Source organism: Mustela nigripes, chromosome 4 (genome assembly GCF_022355385.1).
Source record: "Mustela nigripes isolate SB6536 chromosome 4, MUSNIG.SB6536, whole genome shotgun sequence".
Lineage (NCBI taxonomy): Eukaryota > Metazoa > Chordata > Mammalia > Carnivora > Mustelidae > Mustela > Mustela nigripes.
Window position 1 is genome coordinate 165,602,634 of NC_081560.1, and position 18,220 is coordinate 165,620,853.

At 40.5% G+C, this 18,220-nt stretch overlaps 1 protein-coding gene and 1 pseudogene across 2 annotated transcripts in view; both read right to left on the reverse strand.

Moving 5' to 3' along the window:
• Positions 1 to 18,220, reverse strand: part of ARMH3 (armadillo like helical domain containing 3) — a 183,819-nt gene that overhangs the window by 94,792 nt on the left and 70,807 nt on the right. For both annotated transcript variants that reach the window (XM_059398411.1, XM_059398412.1), the window contains exons 21-22: positions 12,313 to 12,395; positions 10,813 to 10,939 (exon numbers count right to left, since the gene is read on the reverse strand). In XM_059398411.1, the coding sequence (XP_059254394.1) occupies positions 10,813 to 10,939; positions 12,313 to 12,395 (210 nt within the window). The remainder of the gene's footprint in view (positions 1 to 10,812; positions 10,940 to 12,312; positions 12,396 to 18,220) is intronic.
• LOC132015371 (10 kDa heat shock protein, mitochondrial-like) lies at positions 13,057 to 13,363 on the reverse strand (annotated as a pseudogene).

An 18,220-nucleotide genomic window follows, 5' to 3' on the forward strand; every position in this document is an offset into this window, starting at 1 on the left:
GTGACTGGCTGGCTCAGTCAGTAAAGGATTCAACTCTTGATCTCAGGGTTCTGGGTTTCAGCCCCACATCGGATGTAGAGATTAAAGATAAAATCTTTGAGATGGGGCGCCTGGGTGGCTCAGTGGTTTAAGCCACTGTCTTGGGCTCAGGTCATGATCTCAGGGTCCTGGGATCGAGTCCCGCATCGGGCTCTCTGCTCAGCAGGGAGCCTGCTTCCTCCTCTCTCTCTCTCTGCCTGCCTCTCTGCCTACTTGTGATCTCTCTCTGTCAAATAAATAAATAAAATCTTTAAAAAAAAAAAAAGATAAAATCTTTGAGAAAGTGGGAAAAAGAGGAAAACCACAATGACTGTATTAATATCAGACCAAACAGACCTCAGAAAAGGAATATTACCAGAGATAAAGTAGGACATTATACAAGGATAAAAGGGTTAACTCACCAAAATACAATAATACTAAATGTGTACACATGTGACAGCAAAGCTATAAAATATATAAACCAAAAAGTGAAAGAACTAAAAAAATAGATAAACTTACAATTATAGTTAGAGATTGTAACAGTCCTCCTTGTCCCCTTAGAACAAGCAGACAGAAAAATATGTGAAAACAGAGACCATATCAAACAGCTTGACCAAACTGAAACTCAAAGAATAGTCTACTCCTAGAGCAGAATCAAATGCAGAAGAGTCGTTTACCAGGATGGACCGTATTCTGGGCCATAAAACAAGTCTCAGTAAATGTCAAAGGACTGAAATCATATTAAGAATATCCTTGTACCAAAACAGAATTAAACTTAATATTACTACCAGAAAGATACCTGAAAAAATTAAAAAATCCCCAAATCGGGGCATCTGGTTGGCTTAGTCAGTTAAGTGTCTGCCTTGGACTTGGACTGTGATCCCAGGTTCCAGGGATCAAGCCCCATGTTGGGCTCCCTGCTTAGTGAGGAAAATGCTCCTCCCTCTCCTTCTGCGGCTCCCTGCCCCCAACTTATGCTCTCTGTCAAATAAATGAATAAAATCCTTAAAATAATTAAAATAAAGTAAAAATCCCCAAATATCTGGAAATTAAACAAAATAGTCCTAATAATCCAAAGGTCAAAGAAGAAATCACAAAGGAAATCAGAAAATATGTTGAACCCGAATGACAATGTAAACACAACAAATGAAAATGTTTGAGATGCAACTAAAGTACTATTAAAAGGGAAATTTATAGGACTAAGCATTTATACTAGAAAAAAAAAGTCTCATATCAGTGACCTAAACTTTTACCCTAAGAAACTAGCAAAACTCAAAGCAAGGGATGCCTGGGTGGCTCAGTCAGTTAGGCGGCTGCCTTCGGCTCAGGTCAGGATCCCAGCATCAGGCTGGGAGTCCCACATCAGGCTCGTTGCTCCGTGAGGAGCCTCCTTTTCCCTATGCCTCTGCCTGCCATTCTGCCTGCCTGTACTCTATCTCTCTGATCAATAAATAAATAAAGTCTTAAAAAAAAAAAACTCAAAGCAAGCAACAAGAAGGAAATTAAGAGCAGGAATCTAAGAAATAGAAAACTAAAAAACGAGAGAGACAAAAATAAAACTATGAAACCAAAAGCTAGTTCTCTGACGGGGGAAAAGTCAATAAACCTGAAAAACATACAGCCAGACTGACTAGAAAAAGAGAAGACACAAATTATCAAAATCAGGTATGAAAGAAAGGAAATTAGTACAGACTCTACAGACACAAAAAATTAATATTACAAACCACTATATGCCCATAGAACTTACAACTTAATGAAAAAAACAAGTGCTTTGAAAGACACAACCTTCCAAAAGTCATTCTGAAAAAATACAATTTATTATATTATTATAGAGATCTATTAAACAAATTGGGCTTATAGTTAAAAACCTTCCAAGAAAGTAAAATCCAGGCCCGGCTTGCTTCACTGATAAATTCTACCAAATATTTGAGGAAAAAAATAATACCACTTCTATACAAATTCTTCCAGAAAATAGATGAGAGAATTTTATGATGTCAATATTACCTGATACTAAACCCAGAAAATGACATTATAAGAAAATAAAATTACAGACCAATATCCCTCATGAATATGGGCAAATCAAATCCAGCAGCACATAAAAATGATACTAAGTTTAAAAAAAAAGATAGGGGTGCCTGGATGGCTCAGTTGGTTAAGCATCTACCTTTGGCTCAGGTCATGGATCCTAGGATTGAGCCTTGCTTGGGCTCCTTGCTCAGTAGGAGCGTCTGCTTTTCCCTCTTCCTCTACCATTCTTGCTCTTTCTCATGCACTTTCTCTCTCAAATAAATAAAATCTTTTAAAAAATTTAAAAATTAAAAAAATAATAAGTTACAATCATGTGGGGTTGGTTCAACATTAAAAAATTAATCAATCACGAGGCGCCTGTTGGGCTCCATCATTTAAGTGTCTGGCTTTGGCTCAGATCATGATTCCAAGGCCCTGGGATCGAGCCCCACATCCAGAGCCTGGTCTCCCTCTGCCTGCCTTTCTGACTACTTGTACTCTTTCTCTCTCTGTCAAATAAATAAATAAAAACTTAAAAAAAAATCACTATATCAACAGTCTATAGTAGGAAAACCATGTTATCATCTCAATAAATGCTGAAATTTTTAAAGATTTAATTTACTTATTTTATGAAAAAGAGAGAGAACACACATGTGAGTGGGGAGAGCAGCAGGAGAGGGAAGAATCCCAGGAAGACTCCACACTGAGCTTGGAGCTGAACACTGGGCTTGACTTCATGACCCTGAGATCATGACCTGAGCCAAAACCGAGCTAGATGGTCAACTGACTGAGTCACCCAGGTGCCCCATGCTAAATTTTTTAAAAAGATTTATTTACTTATCCGAGAGAGGGAGAGAGAGAGAGAGAGAGCATGAGCAGGATCAGGGCAGAGAAGAGGGAGAAGGAGAAGCAGACTCCTCACTGAGCAGGGAGCCCAGTGGGGCTCGATCCCAAGACCCTGAGATCATGACTTGAGCCAATATCAAGAGTCAGATACTTAACTGACTGAGACATCCAGGCACTCCATGCTAAAATTTTAAAACAGAATCTGACATTCATTAATGAGAATAACTTTCAGGAAACTAGAAACAAAAGGGAATATCTTCAGCCTGATAAAGGGTATCTATGAAAAAACCTATTGCTAACGTCACACTGAATGAAGTACTGAATCCTTATGATCTTAAGATTGGAAAAAAGATAAATATATCCATTCCTACCACTCTGATTTAATATATTACTAAAGGTCCTAATTAGTGAAATAAGACAAGAATTAAAAGATTAGAATGAAAGGAATAAAATGCTTTTATTCCCAAACTACATAGCTGTTTACACAGAAAATTCTAATAAGATTATAAGTCACTAAATCTAATAAGTGAGTTTAGCAAGATGACAAATTTGGAAATTAATAGTCTTTCTATATACTAACAATGAGAAAATAATAATTGAAATTCTAAAACTACCATTTATAATTGCACCAAATTCCATGAAATGCTTTAAGATAAATTTAATAAAATATGTACAATATGTTTGATAAAAAAATCAAAGACTTCAACAAATGTTTATGGGCTCTAAAATGTTATTATTAAGATGTCAATTTTTCCCAAAATGATCTATAGATTCATCATAATCTTTTTTTAAAAAATATATTTATTAGGGCACCTGGGTGGCACAGTCGTAAAGTATCTGCATTTGGCTCAGGTCATGATCCCAGGGTCCTGGGATGGAGCCCCACCCACATCAGGCTGCCTGCTCAGCAGAAGGCCTGCTTTTCCCTCTCCAACTCCCGCTGCTTGTGTTCCTTCTTTCACTGTGTCTCTTTGTCAAATAAATAAATAGAATCTTTAAAAAAAAGATATTTATTTATTTATTTGAAAGAGAGAGAAAGGGGGAGGAAGAGAGCACAAGCAGTGGGGGAGTGGCAGAAGAAGAGGGAGAAGCAGACTCCCTGCTGAGCAGGGAGCCCAGTAGGCTCATTCCCATGACTCCGAAATCATGACCCCAGCCCAAGGCAGACACTCAATCAACTGAGCCACCCAGGTGCCCCTAGATTCATCATAATCTTAATCAAAATTTCAGTGGGGTTTTAACAAAAACATATTTAAATTTATATGAAAAAACAGCCAAAATGATTTTGATAAATAAGAACAAAGTTGAGGAGCACCTGGCTGGCTCAGACAGTAGAGCATGGGACGCGATCTCAGGACTGTGAGTTCAAGTCCCACACTGGGTATAAAGACTGCTTAAAAATAAAACCTTAAACTTGGGGCGCCTGGGTGGCTCAGTGGGTTAAAGCCTCTGCCTTCGGCTCAGGTCATGATCCCAAGGTCCTGGGATCGAGCCCTACATCAGGCTCTCTGCTCTGCAAGAAGCCTGCTTCCTCCTCTCTCTCTGCCTGCCTGTCTGCCAGCGAGTGATCTCTGTCAAATAAATAAAAATTTTAAAATCTTCAAAAAAAAATAAAAAAATAAAACCTTAAGAAAAATCTTGGGATGCCTAGGTGGCTCAAGAGGTTAGGCAACCAGCTCTTGAATTCAGCACAGATCATGATCTCAGGGTTGTGAGACTGAACCCTGCATCGGGATCTGTGCTCAGCGAGGAGTCTGCTTCTCTCCTCCCTCTCCCTTTGTCCCTCCTCCTACTTGCACTCTCTCTCTTTCTCTAAAACAAAACAAAAACACTTAAAATCTTACAAAAAAAAAAGTTGAAAGACTCACATGATCTGCTTTTAAAACTTACTTTAAAAAAAAAAAAAAAGATTTTATTTATTTGACAGAAGGAGACACAGTGAGAGAGAGAACACAAGCAGGGGGAGTGGGAGAGGGAGAAGCATGCTCCTTGCTGAGCAGGGAGCCCAATGAAGGGCTCGATCCCAGAACCCTGGGATCATGACCTGAGCCGAAGGCAGATGTTTAATGAATTAGCCACCCAGGCACCCTAGAGAGAAAGATTTCTTAGATGCTACACAAAAAGCATAAACTCATAAAAGCAAAAATTAATAAACTGTATTTACCAAAATTTAAAACTTCTTCAACACTTTGCAACTGAGTCCAAGAAAAATGGAAATCTGCTAGCTGGGTTATAACAAAAATCTTTCCCTAATTGGTGGATGAGACTGAAAAATAAAATGGGGCGCCTGGGTGGCTCAGTTGGTTAAGAGTCCAACCCTTGGCTTCAGCTCAGGTCATAACCTCAGGGTCGTGAGATCAAGCCCCACATCAGGCTCCACACTTAGCATGGTGTCTACTTAGGACTATCTTCTTTCCCCTCCCTCTCTCTTTCCCTCTACTCCTGCCCCTGCCCAAGCTCATGCATGCTCTCTCTCTCTCACACTCTCAAATAAATAAATAAAATCTTTAAAAAAGGAAAAACAAACAAAAATGTCTTCAAAAGACATTGTGAAGAAAATAAAAATACAGGGATGCTCAGTGGGTTAAGTGTCTGCCTTCGGTTCAGGACATGATCCCAGGTCCTAGGACTGAGTCCCACATCGGGCTTCTCGCTCAGAGGGGAGCGTGCTTCTCCCTCTGCGTGCTGCTCCTGCTCATGCTCTCTCTCTGACAAATAAACAAAATCTTATGAAAGAAAGAGAGAGAGAGAAAGGAAGGAAGGAAGGAGGAAAGAAAGAAAGAAGAAAAGGGAAAATGAAAATACAAGCTAAGATCAGGGAGAAAATATTTGCAAAACATGTAACTGAAAATGTATGGGTGTATAAAATATAGAAAGAAACCTCACATCTCAAAAACAAAAAAAAAAATTTAAAAAACAACCAATTCTTCTTATAGGAGAACTCTAATCTATGTAGATACTCTCCCCTGAAGGAGGTGGAGCTTAACCTCCCCACCCCCACTACCAACTTCAGTGCTTACTGCATTTAGTGACTTGCTTCCAAAGAACGAAGTGTGGAAAGGGAGGAAAAATCACAACTCTGCTGTGGAGAAACTTCACACACACTACTCTAACCAAGTGATAAAGGTTAGTATCACCAGTGATAATTCATGTTGATAGCATACACACAAATGTTTGACTTTGTGGCACCTCTTCTGAAAACCTAGAACCCCAGTCCAACTTTGAGTAAATCATGAGTCATTTCAAAATTAAGAAAGCTTCTCCTGAAAACTGTCAAGGTCATGAAAAACAAACATTAAGAAACTATCAGGCAAGAGACTAAAGCAGTTTTAGAACTACATGTAACATGGATGGAATCCTGGAATACAGAAAGGACATTAGGAGAAAAATGAGTGGAATCTACAAATAAAGTCTAGAGCTTAGTATGTGTATGTGTGGTAGGAAAAACATATATAATAAAATTTACTGTTTTAGCCATTTTTAAGTATACTGTTCAAAAGTTGTTAAGTATGTTTACATTGTTGCATAACAGATCTCCAGGCCTTTTTATCTTGCAGAACTGAAGCTCTATACCTATTAAAAAACTCCCTTTGTACCCTTCCCCTCATCCCTTGGTAACCACCATTCTATTTTCTGTATCACAAATTTGACTGCTTTAGATACCTCATATAAGTGAGACCATACAATACTGTCCTTTTGTGGACTGGTTTATTTCACTTAGCATGATGTTCTCAATGCTCATCCACACTGGAGCATAACAGATTTCCTTCCTTTTTAAGGCTGCATAGTATTCCATTAAAATGTATATACCACATTTTATTTAACCATTCATCCATTTATGGACATTTGGGTTGCTTTAATCTCTTGGCTATTGTGAACAGTGCTGCTATGAACATGGATATGCAATGCTTTTTTTAATGGGCAAAAGATCTTCAAAACCAAAGATGGCAAATAAGAAGAGGAAAGATGTTCAACATCATTATTCATTAGGGAAATACAAAATTAAAACCATAATGAGATATTGCGACATACCTATAAGAAGCCAAAAACAGGGGTGCCTGGGTGGCTCAGTGGATTAAGTCTCTGCCTTCAGCTCAGGTCATGGTCTCAGGGTCCTGGGACAGAGCCCCACATAGGGTTCTCTGCTCAGCAGGAGCCTGTTTCCCCTTCTCTCTCTCTGCCTACCTCTCTGCCTACTTGTGATTTCTGTCTGTCAAATAAATAAATATAATCTTTAAAAAAAAAAAAAAAAAGAAGAAGAAGAAGAAGCCAAAAACAAACCAACCAACCAACAAACCAGTGCTAGCTAGGATATGGAGGGGCTATAACTCTTATATATTGCTGAAGGAAATGTAAAATCGTACATCTCTTTGGAAAAGAGTTTGGTGTTTTTCTTTATAAGGAACATCTTAACCATGATAGCCAAAAACCCATTCATAGGTATGTAACCAAGTGAAATGAAAGCTTGTGTTCATATAAAACCTTGTACAATGATGTTAACAGGGGCTTCATTTACAATCGTTAAAAACTGGAAACCTCGGGGCCCTGGGTGGTTCAGTCATTTAGCATCTGCATTCAGCTCAGGTCATGATCTGGGATTAAGCCCAGCAACAGGCTCCCTGCTCTGCAGGAAGCCTGCTTCTCCCTCTCCCCCTCCCCCTCCTTGTGTTCCCTCTCTCACTGTTTCTCTGTCAAATAAATAAATAAATCTTTAAAAAACTCAAAAATCTTTCTAGATTTCTACCTCCCAAAGGTCCTTCAACTGAGAAGTGGAAAAACCAACTGGCATAGTCCTACAATGGGATATTATTTCACGATATAAAGGAATAAACAGGGCTGTATGGGTGGCTCAGTAAGTTAAGCATCTGCCTTTGGCTGAGGCCATGATCCCAGGGTCCTGGAATCGAGTCCCACATCAGGCTCCCTGCTCGTGCTCTCTCCTGCTCTCTCACTCTCTCTCAAATAAATAAAGTCTTTTTTTTTTTTTTAAGATTTTATTTATTTATTTATTTGACAGACAGAGATCACAAGTAGGCAGAAAGGCAGGCAGAGAGAGAGCTGGGGAAACAGTCTCCCTACTGAGCAGAGAGCACAATGTGGGGCTTGATCCTAGGACCCTGGGATCATGACCTGAGCTGAAGGCAGAGGCTTTAACCCACTGAGCCACCCAGGCGCCGCGCCCCCGCCCCCCGCTTTTTTTTAAAGAAATAAACTACTGATACACGCATCAACATGGATGAATTTCAAACAAATTACTATGTAAAAGAAGTCATACTCAAAAAGACTACACAATCTCACCTTTGGGAGTTTTTTTTGGAAAACAAAACAAAACAAAAACAAAAACAAAACACCAAAAAACAAAAAAACAAAACTATGGAAAAAAGAAAAAAGGAAATCTCTGAAGCCAGGGAATAGATTTGTGGCTGCTAAGGGTTTAGGATGAGTGAAGGAGTTCACCTCACAAGAGCACAAGAGACATTCTGGGATGATGAAACTCTTTTATATCTTGATTCTTTGGTGATATTTATACTTCTGTACACATTTGTCAAAACTCAGAACCGTATATAAAAAGGGTGAATTTTACCATACATGTAAATTAAACCTTTAAAAACCTGACTTAAAAACTAAATGTTTTGGGTGCCCGGGTGGCTCAGTTGGTTAAGCATCTGCCTTTGGCTCAGGTCACGATCCCAGGGTCCTGGGAACAAGTCCTGCATCGGGCTCCCTGCTTAGTGGGGAGTTTGCTTCACCCTCTACCCTTTCGCCCTGCTTCTGATCTCTCTCTCACTCTCCCTCAAACACATAAATAAAATCTTAAAAAAAAAAAACTAAACTAAATGTTTTTTCATCATATTTATTCAAAATGGAAAGCATTGAAACGTGTTGTTTGTTCTGTTTCATTTAGGGATATTTTTCATTTCCCTATTTGTGATCTCCTGGTTCACATTTTAATTCCCTTGGCAGATTTGAGCAGGTCCAGATATCCTCTCTTACCCTGTTGCTGTAGCTATAAGGGCTTACCTCATTTGACTGTGCAAATGGCCCAGTTGAGTAGGTATGTCAGGCTTCTATAAAATATCTCTCCCACCTCAACTTTCCTTCTTTTCCTCATTGAAAGATATCTTTATTCATCTATTAATGGATGCTAAGGCCTCTAGGGCAGTTCTTCACCCTTGGAAAATTCTACATTCTCAAAAACAAGGACTTTGGTAAAGTTGGGTGGACACAAACCATATAAGGAACACTGAGCATATTTGGCAATAGGAAGTCTGCAAAAGGGTTCTCATGGAAGATTTCTTAGCTCCTAAAAAAAAAGATGATGTATCTTGATATGACAACTGGAACTTGTTATTCTCAAGGGAGGGGACCTGATGCTAAAGCTATTATACTAAGAAAGCTATTATATTAAGAGAGAGAGAAACAGAAAACACCTGGGTCCTTGCAACACTGCTGAGCATCAGATCACATCCTTCTGGAATTGTCATTCCTTAGAATTCTTGCAAAGTGAAATAATTTTCCTATTGTTCAAGGTAGTTTAAGTCAGAGGTTTCTCATAGCTGCAGGTGAAAACATCCTACTAATAGAAGGCCCTACTCCCACTGCCTAAAATGTCATAGCAAAACTATCCATGGCTGTTAGAGTTTTCCCCTACTTCTCTAAAAAAGAAAATTAGAGGGCGCCGGGGTGGCTCAGTGGGTTAAGCCACTGCCTCCAGCTCAGGTCATGATCTCGGGGTCCTGGGATTGAGTCCCACATCGGGCTCTCTGCTCAGCCTGCTTCCCTCTCTCTCTCTCCCTGCCTGCCTCTCTATCTACTTGTGATCTCTCTCTCTCTCTCTGTCAAATAAATAAATAAATAATCTTAAAAAAAAAAAAAGAAAATTAGAAAAAAATTTTGTCTTCCTAGGCAATTCTTTTCTACTGTTTGCATCTACTCTTTCTCCTAGTACTTATTCCAAATCCCCTCCAGTTTTCACATGATATAGGAGAGAGTTTTCACAAATAGTCCCAACAAAGGGGATAGAGCAAACTAATCTGCAGGAATAGGAAGTGGAGTGGTGGTTGCCCAGAGCTAGAAAGCAAAAGATAGAAGTACTAAGAGGCGGTAGGAGGGATATAAAGGGACAAAGGAAACCTTCGGTAGGTGACAGATATGTTCGTTTTCTTGATTGTAGTGAAAGCTTCGTGTATATGAATGTATGTAAAAACGTATCAAAATTGTATACTTTAAACAAATGCAGTTTATTATATATCAATTATACCTCAATAAAGCTAGTAAGTGAGGGAGGTTTTTTTTTTTAATAGTTTTAGTGAGGGGCTTTCTGTTTCTGTGCAATCTATAGAAACCTTTCCTGACCTTTTAAATTCCAGGTAGGTTTATAGACTCTTCACTCAAATTTACAGGGATACATGTCCTCTTTCAGAAATAAATTATATTTACTATGACCACAGAGTAAATTTTCATTAAGCCAATCACCAAAAGCCTTGGAAGAAAGATTTTTACCTACTGCCCACTTCTTCTTGTAGGTTATGCTAAAAATACATAGGTACATTAAAACTCTTTAAAATCCTGTACCTTCTCAAATCACACAATGTTCTTTTGGGATCCAAGCTCTTCTATTTGCTGCTGTCAATCTCCACCTACTCTTTCACTCCCATCTCACTGGCAGTCACTAAATCCAAAAGCCTCCCTACTTTCTCTCTCTCACGCAAACATAAGGGCCACAGGGATGCTAACTAGCTTTGTACTGAGATGAATTATGAGTTCTCAAAAGCAAAGAATTCCACATATAACTTCCTATTGCCTGAGAAGAGACTTCTAGACTTCTATGCCAAGCAGGAAACCAAGCAACTAGAAGAGAATCTTTTGTAGTGTTTTCTTCTTACATGCCAAAAATCACAGCTGACAGGGGGAGGGGAGTAAAAAGAAAAGAAAGCTTACCCATAGAGTAGAGGTTGTCAAAGCTCTGGTGCATGCGGATAATCTCATAGTAGAGTTCATCATAGCTGCTGGGAGTGGGCAGGAATGTGTCACCATATGTGATAAACATATTAAAAAGGTTCACAATCTAAAAAAGAAGCAAAAGCCCATACACAGGGATCATGCTATGAAGACCAGAAGGGTATTGTCAGTAGTATGCCGTTGCCAGTTCTTTTTTTTTTTTTTTTTTTTGATTTTATTTATTAATTTGACAGAGAGAAATCACAAGTAGACGGAGAGGCAGCCAGAGAGAGAGAGAGAGGGAAGCAGGCTCTCCGCTGAGCAGAGAGCCCGATGCGGGACTCGATCCCAGGACTCTGAGATCATGACCTGAGCCGAAGGCAGCGGCTTAACCCACTGAGCCACCCAGGCGCCCCATGCCGTTGCCAGTTCTTAATGGCTTATAAGAACTCAATGTTAAATTTTCAGGAATTTTGTGAGCTGGTTGCTTAACAAAGCCATTATTACAAATTGACACATAAACTTAACAGTTCATTAAATTATATTAAAATGAAGATAATACTCAAACTCACAACTTCCTAATTATTTTCTATCTTTTGTATTTGTGTTCTTGAGATTAATTTACACTTCTTATACCTGTGTGGTGGTAATATCATATAATGGTGTGTTATGGCTCATCTCCCCAGCTCTGCATTCAACAATGTCACAATGTTAGCTTGAAATTGGCCATGATGGGAGTGGTTGTACCACAGAAATCCACAAATGCTACAAATCAGGGCCTTTTCCCCTCAAACATTAAACATTTATGAATACACTGGGTAACATCCTGAGAAGACAGTCAAAAGGCACAATGCCCTCCTTCTATCCCAAATAACTAGTCAGATAAATAGGCATCTGTAACATCTCTCTGAAACCAGTGGAGCCATAATGGAACCATTCATCTGGCTGGGACACCTCCAGAGGTTTAGCTCTGTAGAGACTACAGTAGCCTAGTTATCAGGGACTAAGGCTCACAGAGAGCGGACCCATACCTGCCCCTACCAAACAATATTCATGAAAAATGAAAGAGTCTCAAGTTTGCCAAAGACATAGGTGAGAGAGGAAGAGTGGGGAGCACCAGTCTAGAGATTCAAATTCAAAAAGAAAATGAAGGCCTGGCTCCCCCTATGCCTTAGTCCCCAGAATACTAGCTCCTGTTTCAACCTGGCCTATCTATCTTAGGGTGTGGCTTCAGAAAAAGGAAAAACAAATGTTTTTAATGGAAGTACAATTGACACACATTACATTAGTTTCAGGTGTGTAACATAGTGATTCAACAAGTCTATATACATCGTGCTATGCTTACCACAAGCGGTGCTACCATCTGTCACCATGTAACATCATTACAACACCGTTGACTATACTCCCTATGCTGTAACTTTTATCCCCATGACATATTCTTTCCACAGCTAGAAGCCTGTTCCTCCCACTCCCCTTAAGAAATATTTTTTTGTTACTCACCATAAGGGCTAATGTAAAAATGTTGTGTTTGGCCAAAAGTACGGTCTCATTTGACATAAGGAACTTCAGCAAATTTATCAAGGCTTAAAAAAACAAAAAACAAAAACAAAAACAAGGTTATTAAAAGAATAATCAATAGAGTTAAATGAAAGCAATGGAAACAGATTTAAGAAATCCAAACAGGGCTATAAGTAAGTAAGTCACGGCTACCAAACCTTTTTAAAAGCACGTAAGGTAGATATATCTAGAGCAAGCACTGACCTTCCCAAGCATGTATCTTCTGCCCACGGAAAGTTTTTAAAAATCTACTTCTTTGTGCCACTTTTTTTTTGGATACCAATGGTTTATCACAAAAGAGAGACACAAAAATTACATGATGAGGGGCGCCTGGGTGGCTCAGTGGGTTAAAACCTTTGCCTTCGGCTCAGGTCTTAAAAAAAATCTTTTTTTAAAAAAATTACATGATGAAAGATTTCACAACTTCACTGGAATGGGCAGCTTCACTTAATGCCATTTTTTTTTTTTAAATTAAAGATTTTATTTATTTATTTGACAGAGATCACAAGTAGGCAGAGAGGCAGGCAGAGGCGGGGGAGGGGGGAAGCAGGCTCCCTGCTGAGCAGGGAGCCCCATGCAGGGCTCAATCCCAGGACCCTGGGATCATGACCTGAGCCGAAGGCAAAGGCTTTACCCCCCTGAGCCACCCAGGCGCCCCACTTAATGCCATTTCAATACTGATTTCTTTCAGTCTACCTACTTTCTGAGAACATCACCATATCTAAATAAATAATCCTTATCATCTAGAACTACTTTTGTGCTTCCATATTCTGAGAGAAGAACTTGATCTTGAGCTTTCACACTAACTGTCTGAATTTCTCTACCCCTTCCTTTAGAGCCCAATCTAACAGCTACTACCGTTGTTGCTTGCAATACTATTCCTTGAGATTTTTCTGGAAGCATAATGCCTCCTCTGGTTAGTTTTGGCAGCTCTCCTTTCAACTAAAAGTTGTTCAAAGAGGGGAAGAAACTTTCTAAATGCCTGTCCTGCCATGACTGCAGCTGCTGCAAGGGAGACCCACACTCTGACCTCTTTGCGCCACTTCTTTAGAAGCAATTAAGCTTGGAAATCTGACTACAAAAGGACATCTTAGGGACTCCTGAGTGGCTCAGACAGTAAAGCTTCTGATTCTTGGTTTTGGCTCTGGTCATGATCCCATGCATCCAGCTCTGTGCTCAGTGGGGGATCTGCTTGAGATTCTCTCCCTCTGCCCTCTCCCTCCCTCTCTAAAATAAACAAATGTTTAAAAAAAAAGAAAAAAAAAGACCTCTTAGTATTCCAAATTTACTTCCACACAGTGATTTCCCCACCAAATTTGTTCAATGTATAGATCAAAAGGAGGATCCCCCCTCTCATCCCAGGCTGCTTGCATGTCATCTTGCTATGTTTTAGCTGTGCACTTGTTTCAAACATCATGACAAAGAGGGACATCCTTCCATTTTAACTAGTCACCAGATGTGCCAACTATACTGGACTTCAGGCTCTTTCTCATAAAGAGAAAAAAAAAAGTCCTTAACTATTCAAACAAAAGGGCAGCCTACTCTTTCCTCTCTCAACCATGACAGCATTTGCCAAAAAGTTCCCCTTTCTCCCGGGTATGCTTAATGAGGATTAAAACCCAAGCAACCTCATTTAAAAGACTGCCAAAACCCTAGCTTACCACTGTAGGTATAAAGACATTTTGCAAATAAATATTAAGCATAGAAGAAATCATCGGTTGCCTTGTTCTCTTTCACCTAAAACCATGAAGGAAATCCTACTTCTGTGCTCATCATGACTACTGCCGCTGTACCAACCTCCCCTACTTGATGGGAAAGTAGGAAGAAGGGGTTCAGGAGCTGCAAGCAATTGGTGGTCCTTCTGTCTTCTCCCCCTCAACCCTCTCTACTCCCACAGACATACAAAAAAAGGCTTGACCTCTCCTTTTCTAAGACCATATCTGCTTCTTTGCCAGCAAAGAAGTCCATTCTCCCATGCTGTCTGAGCTTTGTGTGAAGCTTACTACCCTTCGAGAAGAGAGGTGAGCTTTGATTTGAAGCAGCAGGGAATGATGAGTAGGAGTAAGACTCTCCAGATACTTGCTGCCTGCCACACAACACTCCTTACTCTCAACCTCTGAAATCAGAGGTTCAGTAAAGAAACAGCAGGCAAGGAAAAGTACAAGGGCCTGTCTACACTCTGTTTCTAAAGTCTGAATCTTCCCCTCAAATAGCAAAAAAGCCTTACTAGAGATGAAGGTCATAGGCATCCTCATTTATGAACTCCTCACCCTTGCGCTAACTCAAGTTCTCTGAGGTTTCATAATGGAAAGGCAAATGATAGGCAGCTGGCTCTTTTGATGTTATCTGTTAACAAGCAATCTGTTGGACTAGACCCAAAAAAAGCTCCATAGGAGCCCACTCTGGATCACACGACCTCCTTAACTCCTACCAGGAGCTCAGAGAATGAAGGGGACTAGCTAGAATCCGTATAAAAATGACTAACCCAGCCCAAACCTCTCTCTTTAATGAAGATCATCTTGCCGAGTTATTTAAGGGCTGCCTACTCTACCCACTACCTCCAGAGCTTAGACAAGCCCTGTTAATGGATAAATCATCTGACAATCAGACTCTAAAAACTCACAGGAGACAAGAGAAGAGAACGGGTAGAACATGTGGCACAGGGCAAAACAGCAAAACACAATGGCTGGAGAGAGACAAAGCAGCTTTTGTTCACATCCAATCAAGGAGGGCTTTTGTCCCTAGCACATACAGCACAAAGATGCGGCCTCAGCAGTGGTTATGTGGTAATTAAGGAGCAGAAAACCTGGAGGAAAAGAAGTGGGAGCGATGATTTATTGCTCCTCTGCTGGACTACAACTAGTCTTGATCTCTGGGATTCAGAGTCAGGGATGACAAAGTGATAAATGCAAGGGGAAGAAGAGAGCAATTCTGGCACAGGCCAAGAGGCAACCTATGTCCCAACTACCACAGACATCAGTGGAGCCAAACAGTTTTGAGAAGAATTCAGCACTGCAGTACTCTGAGGGTCAGTGCCAGGGAAAACCTGCATTCTGCCCCTGATAATCCAGGCAGAGATACCTACCTACTCCATACACAGCCCCCCACCTCCAAAAAAGGCCAGGGTTTTCTCACCTGGAACTGGTCATTCTCTAGAGAAATTACACAGGCAGAGAAAATGAACAAAGCAACCTTAAAATCAGCTCCCACAAGCCTCTTACATCAGGGACCATAATTCCTCCTCAAGAGAGAATGCCCCAGCATCCCACGGAATAGTGCTTTTTGAAAATCATCACCCTTTGCACTCATTCTGTCAACTGTTTGGTGTCCTCTCTATCACCATGCACACAAGGTCTGCTATCCTCTGACCAGATGTATGGGGAGTTCTAAGTCTGTGAGGCTTCAGGATAACTGATTTTTGGAACTAGAAAGGGCTTTAGAGATCATGTAATCCAGTTCCCTCGTTTCTGGTTCAGAAAACACCTCTTCCCAGCACCACCCCAAGTAGCTAGTGACTAAGCTGAGACTAGAACCTGGTCTCCTGATTAGTGTGCTTTCTCCCATTCCACTAAGATTAAATAAAGGTGCCAGATGGAATTAAATGTTAAAGGGAGAGACGCTTACCTACAAATGGTGTGCTTAGATCTGCTGACTACACTATTCCCAACACTTATCTTGACTCTGCTTTATAACCTTCTCCATCTACTGGCTATTTCAGTTCGTTTTCATAAATCTGGTCCACTCTTTCTCTTGATCCTGAGGTACTTATTAAGAGTACAGATGTTACATTATTACCTTTCTACTGCCTATTTGCAACACTAAAAGACTCCCAAGTAGCCTCTCTCAGCATCAACCGCCTCAGCAGGGCCTGTGTCTGCTCTTGTCGCTCTTCTCTGTCACACACCTTTTTCCCCTCTTCTGTTTCTGCCTCCTTTGTAGTATCTTGAAAGAAAGAAAGAAAGAAAGAAAAAAAAAAAAAAAGAAAGGAAGGAAGGAAAGAAGGAAATGAGAAAGAAAAAGAAAAAGAAAAGGAGAAAGAAGGAAGGAAGAGGGAAGGAAAGGGAAGGAAGGAGGGAGCGCAGGGGAGTAGCAGCACGTAACTGTCAACGAAAACTATTCCCATCCCCCTCAGTCAGCTTTGTCCTCTTTAAAATTAAGATCTGAACATGGAATGTGATTGGATCTGGACTTTAAAGAGAGCCAAGGGCATCTGGATGGCTCAGTCAGTTAAATATCCAACTCTTGATTTCAGCTCAGGTCATGATCTCAGGATCCTGCCATCAAGCCAGTGTCAGGCTCCCCACCCAGCGGGGAGTCTGCTGGAGATTCTCTCTCACTCTCCCTTTGCCCCGCCCCCTGCTTGTGTACCTCACATGTTCTCACTTGCCCTCTCTCTAAATTAAATAAATAAGTCTTTTTTTAAAAAAATAAATAAAGGGAGCCAAGATCCCCTTTCTTTATGCAAAATCAGAACTGAAACAAAACAAGACAAAAACACTGGTATAAATAATTAGCAGCCAGGCTTATTCATAAGCTGTTATGGTACAGAGCTACGCATGGGATTTAAGTGCAGGCCAAAAAAGAGAACAGCTTCTTATCAGACAGGGGCAAGTCAAGGACAGGAGAAAATTGGCACTTGGGATCTCAGTGCCAACACATAAGTAGCACAGAGCTCATCCTGGCTGGCTCCTGGCTCACCACTCTCCTCATGTACACGTGTACACACACACACACACACACACACACACACATTTTTAGAAAACTGCCCTTTATCCACTTGTCCACTTGGTGTCATCTGGGCACATGACCAGCCAAACTGTTCCACAGATAGTCACAGAAGTAGCAGTACATAAGAGAAGAGTTAAGATAACTATAAAATATAAGAGGTTGGTTGTATAAACATAGCACTGTTCATTAGTCATATGTCTGTAAGAGCTTGGTATCAAGTACATGTTGTAGTCATTGTGGAGATAAGGGGGGGCAGGATGTCTTTTTTTTAATATAACCTTTTGGTTCATCGTGCTTCCAATTTTGTTTTGAAGATTTTTTATTTATTTTAGAGATAGAGGGAGAGAAAGAGAGAGAGTGAGGGGGAGGAGCAGAGGGAGAGGGACAAGCAGATTCCTCACTGAGCATGGAACCTGATGACTCAGGGCTCAATCTCACTACCCTGAGATCGTAACCTGAGCGAAAACCAAGAGTCAGATGCTTAACTGACTGAGTCACCCAGGCACCCCTCCAATTTTTAAACAGTTTCTATAAGGGGAGAAGAGGCTAACACAAGCTCTTCTTTACCAAAGACTTGATGCTTCATCTGATATATTTCCAAAGAATAATGGCCTATGTTAGAGTAACTCAACACTGTGTAAACAGTGTTACCCCTTTGGTGAGCAATGGCTGCCGATCCCCACAAAACAGAATGGCAGGGCTTAGATGCAGACAGGCTTTGTAGTTTAAACCTTCCAGGCTTTAAGAGACAATTCTCATCAGCTTCCATCCTCCATAGCCCCCAGGAATGGGCTGCCCCCAAATGCCAACACCAGAGAGACATATAATATAAAGAAATGTATCGTATCTTCTTGCTGAGTAACCACCACCACAGGTTAATAACTGTGCCAGAAGCTCACACAAAGTATCTCAAACCTTCCTCTATTCTACTGCCCTCTATGTGACACCTTAAAAAGAGAGTTAACTACAGAAATCACTTGCCCCAAAGTACACTCCTCTCTTTTCAGTATACTCACACAAAGTATCTCAAACCTTCCTCTATTCTACTGCCCTCTATGTGACACCTTAAAAAGAGAGTTAACTACAGAAATCACTTGCCCCAAAGTACACTCCTCTCTTTTCA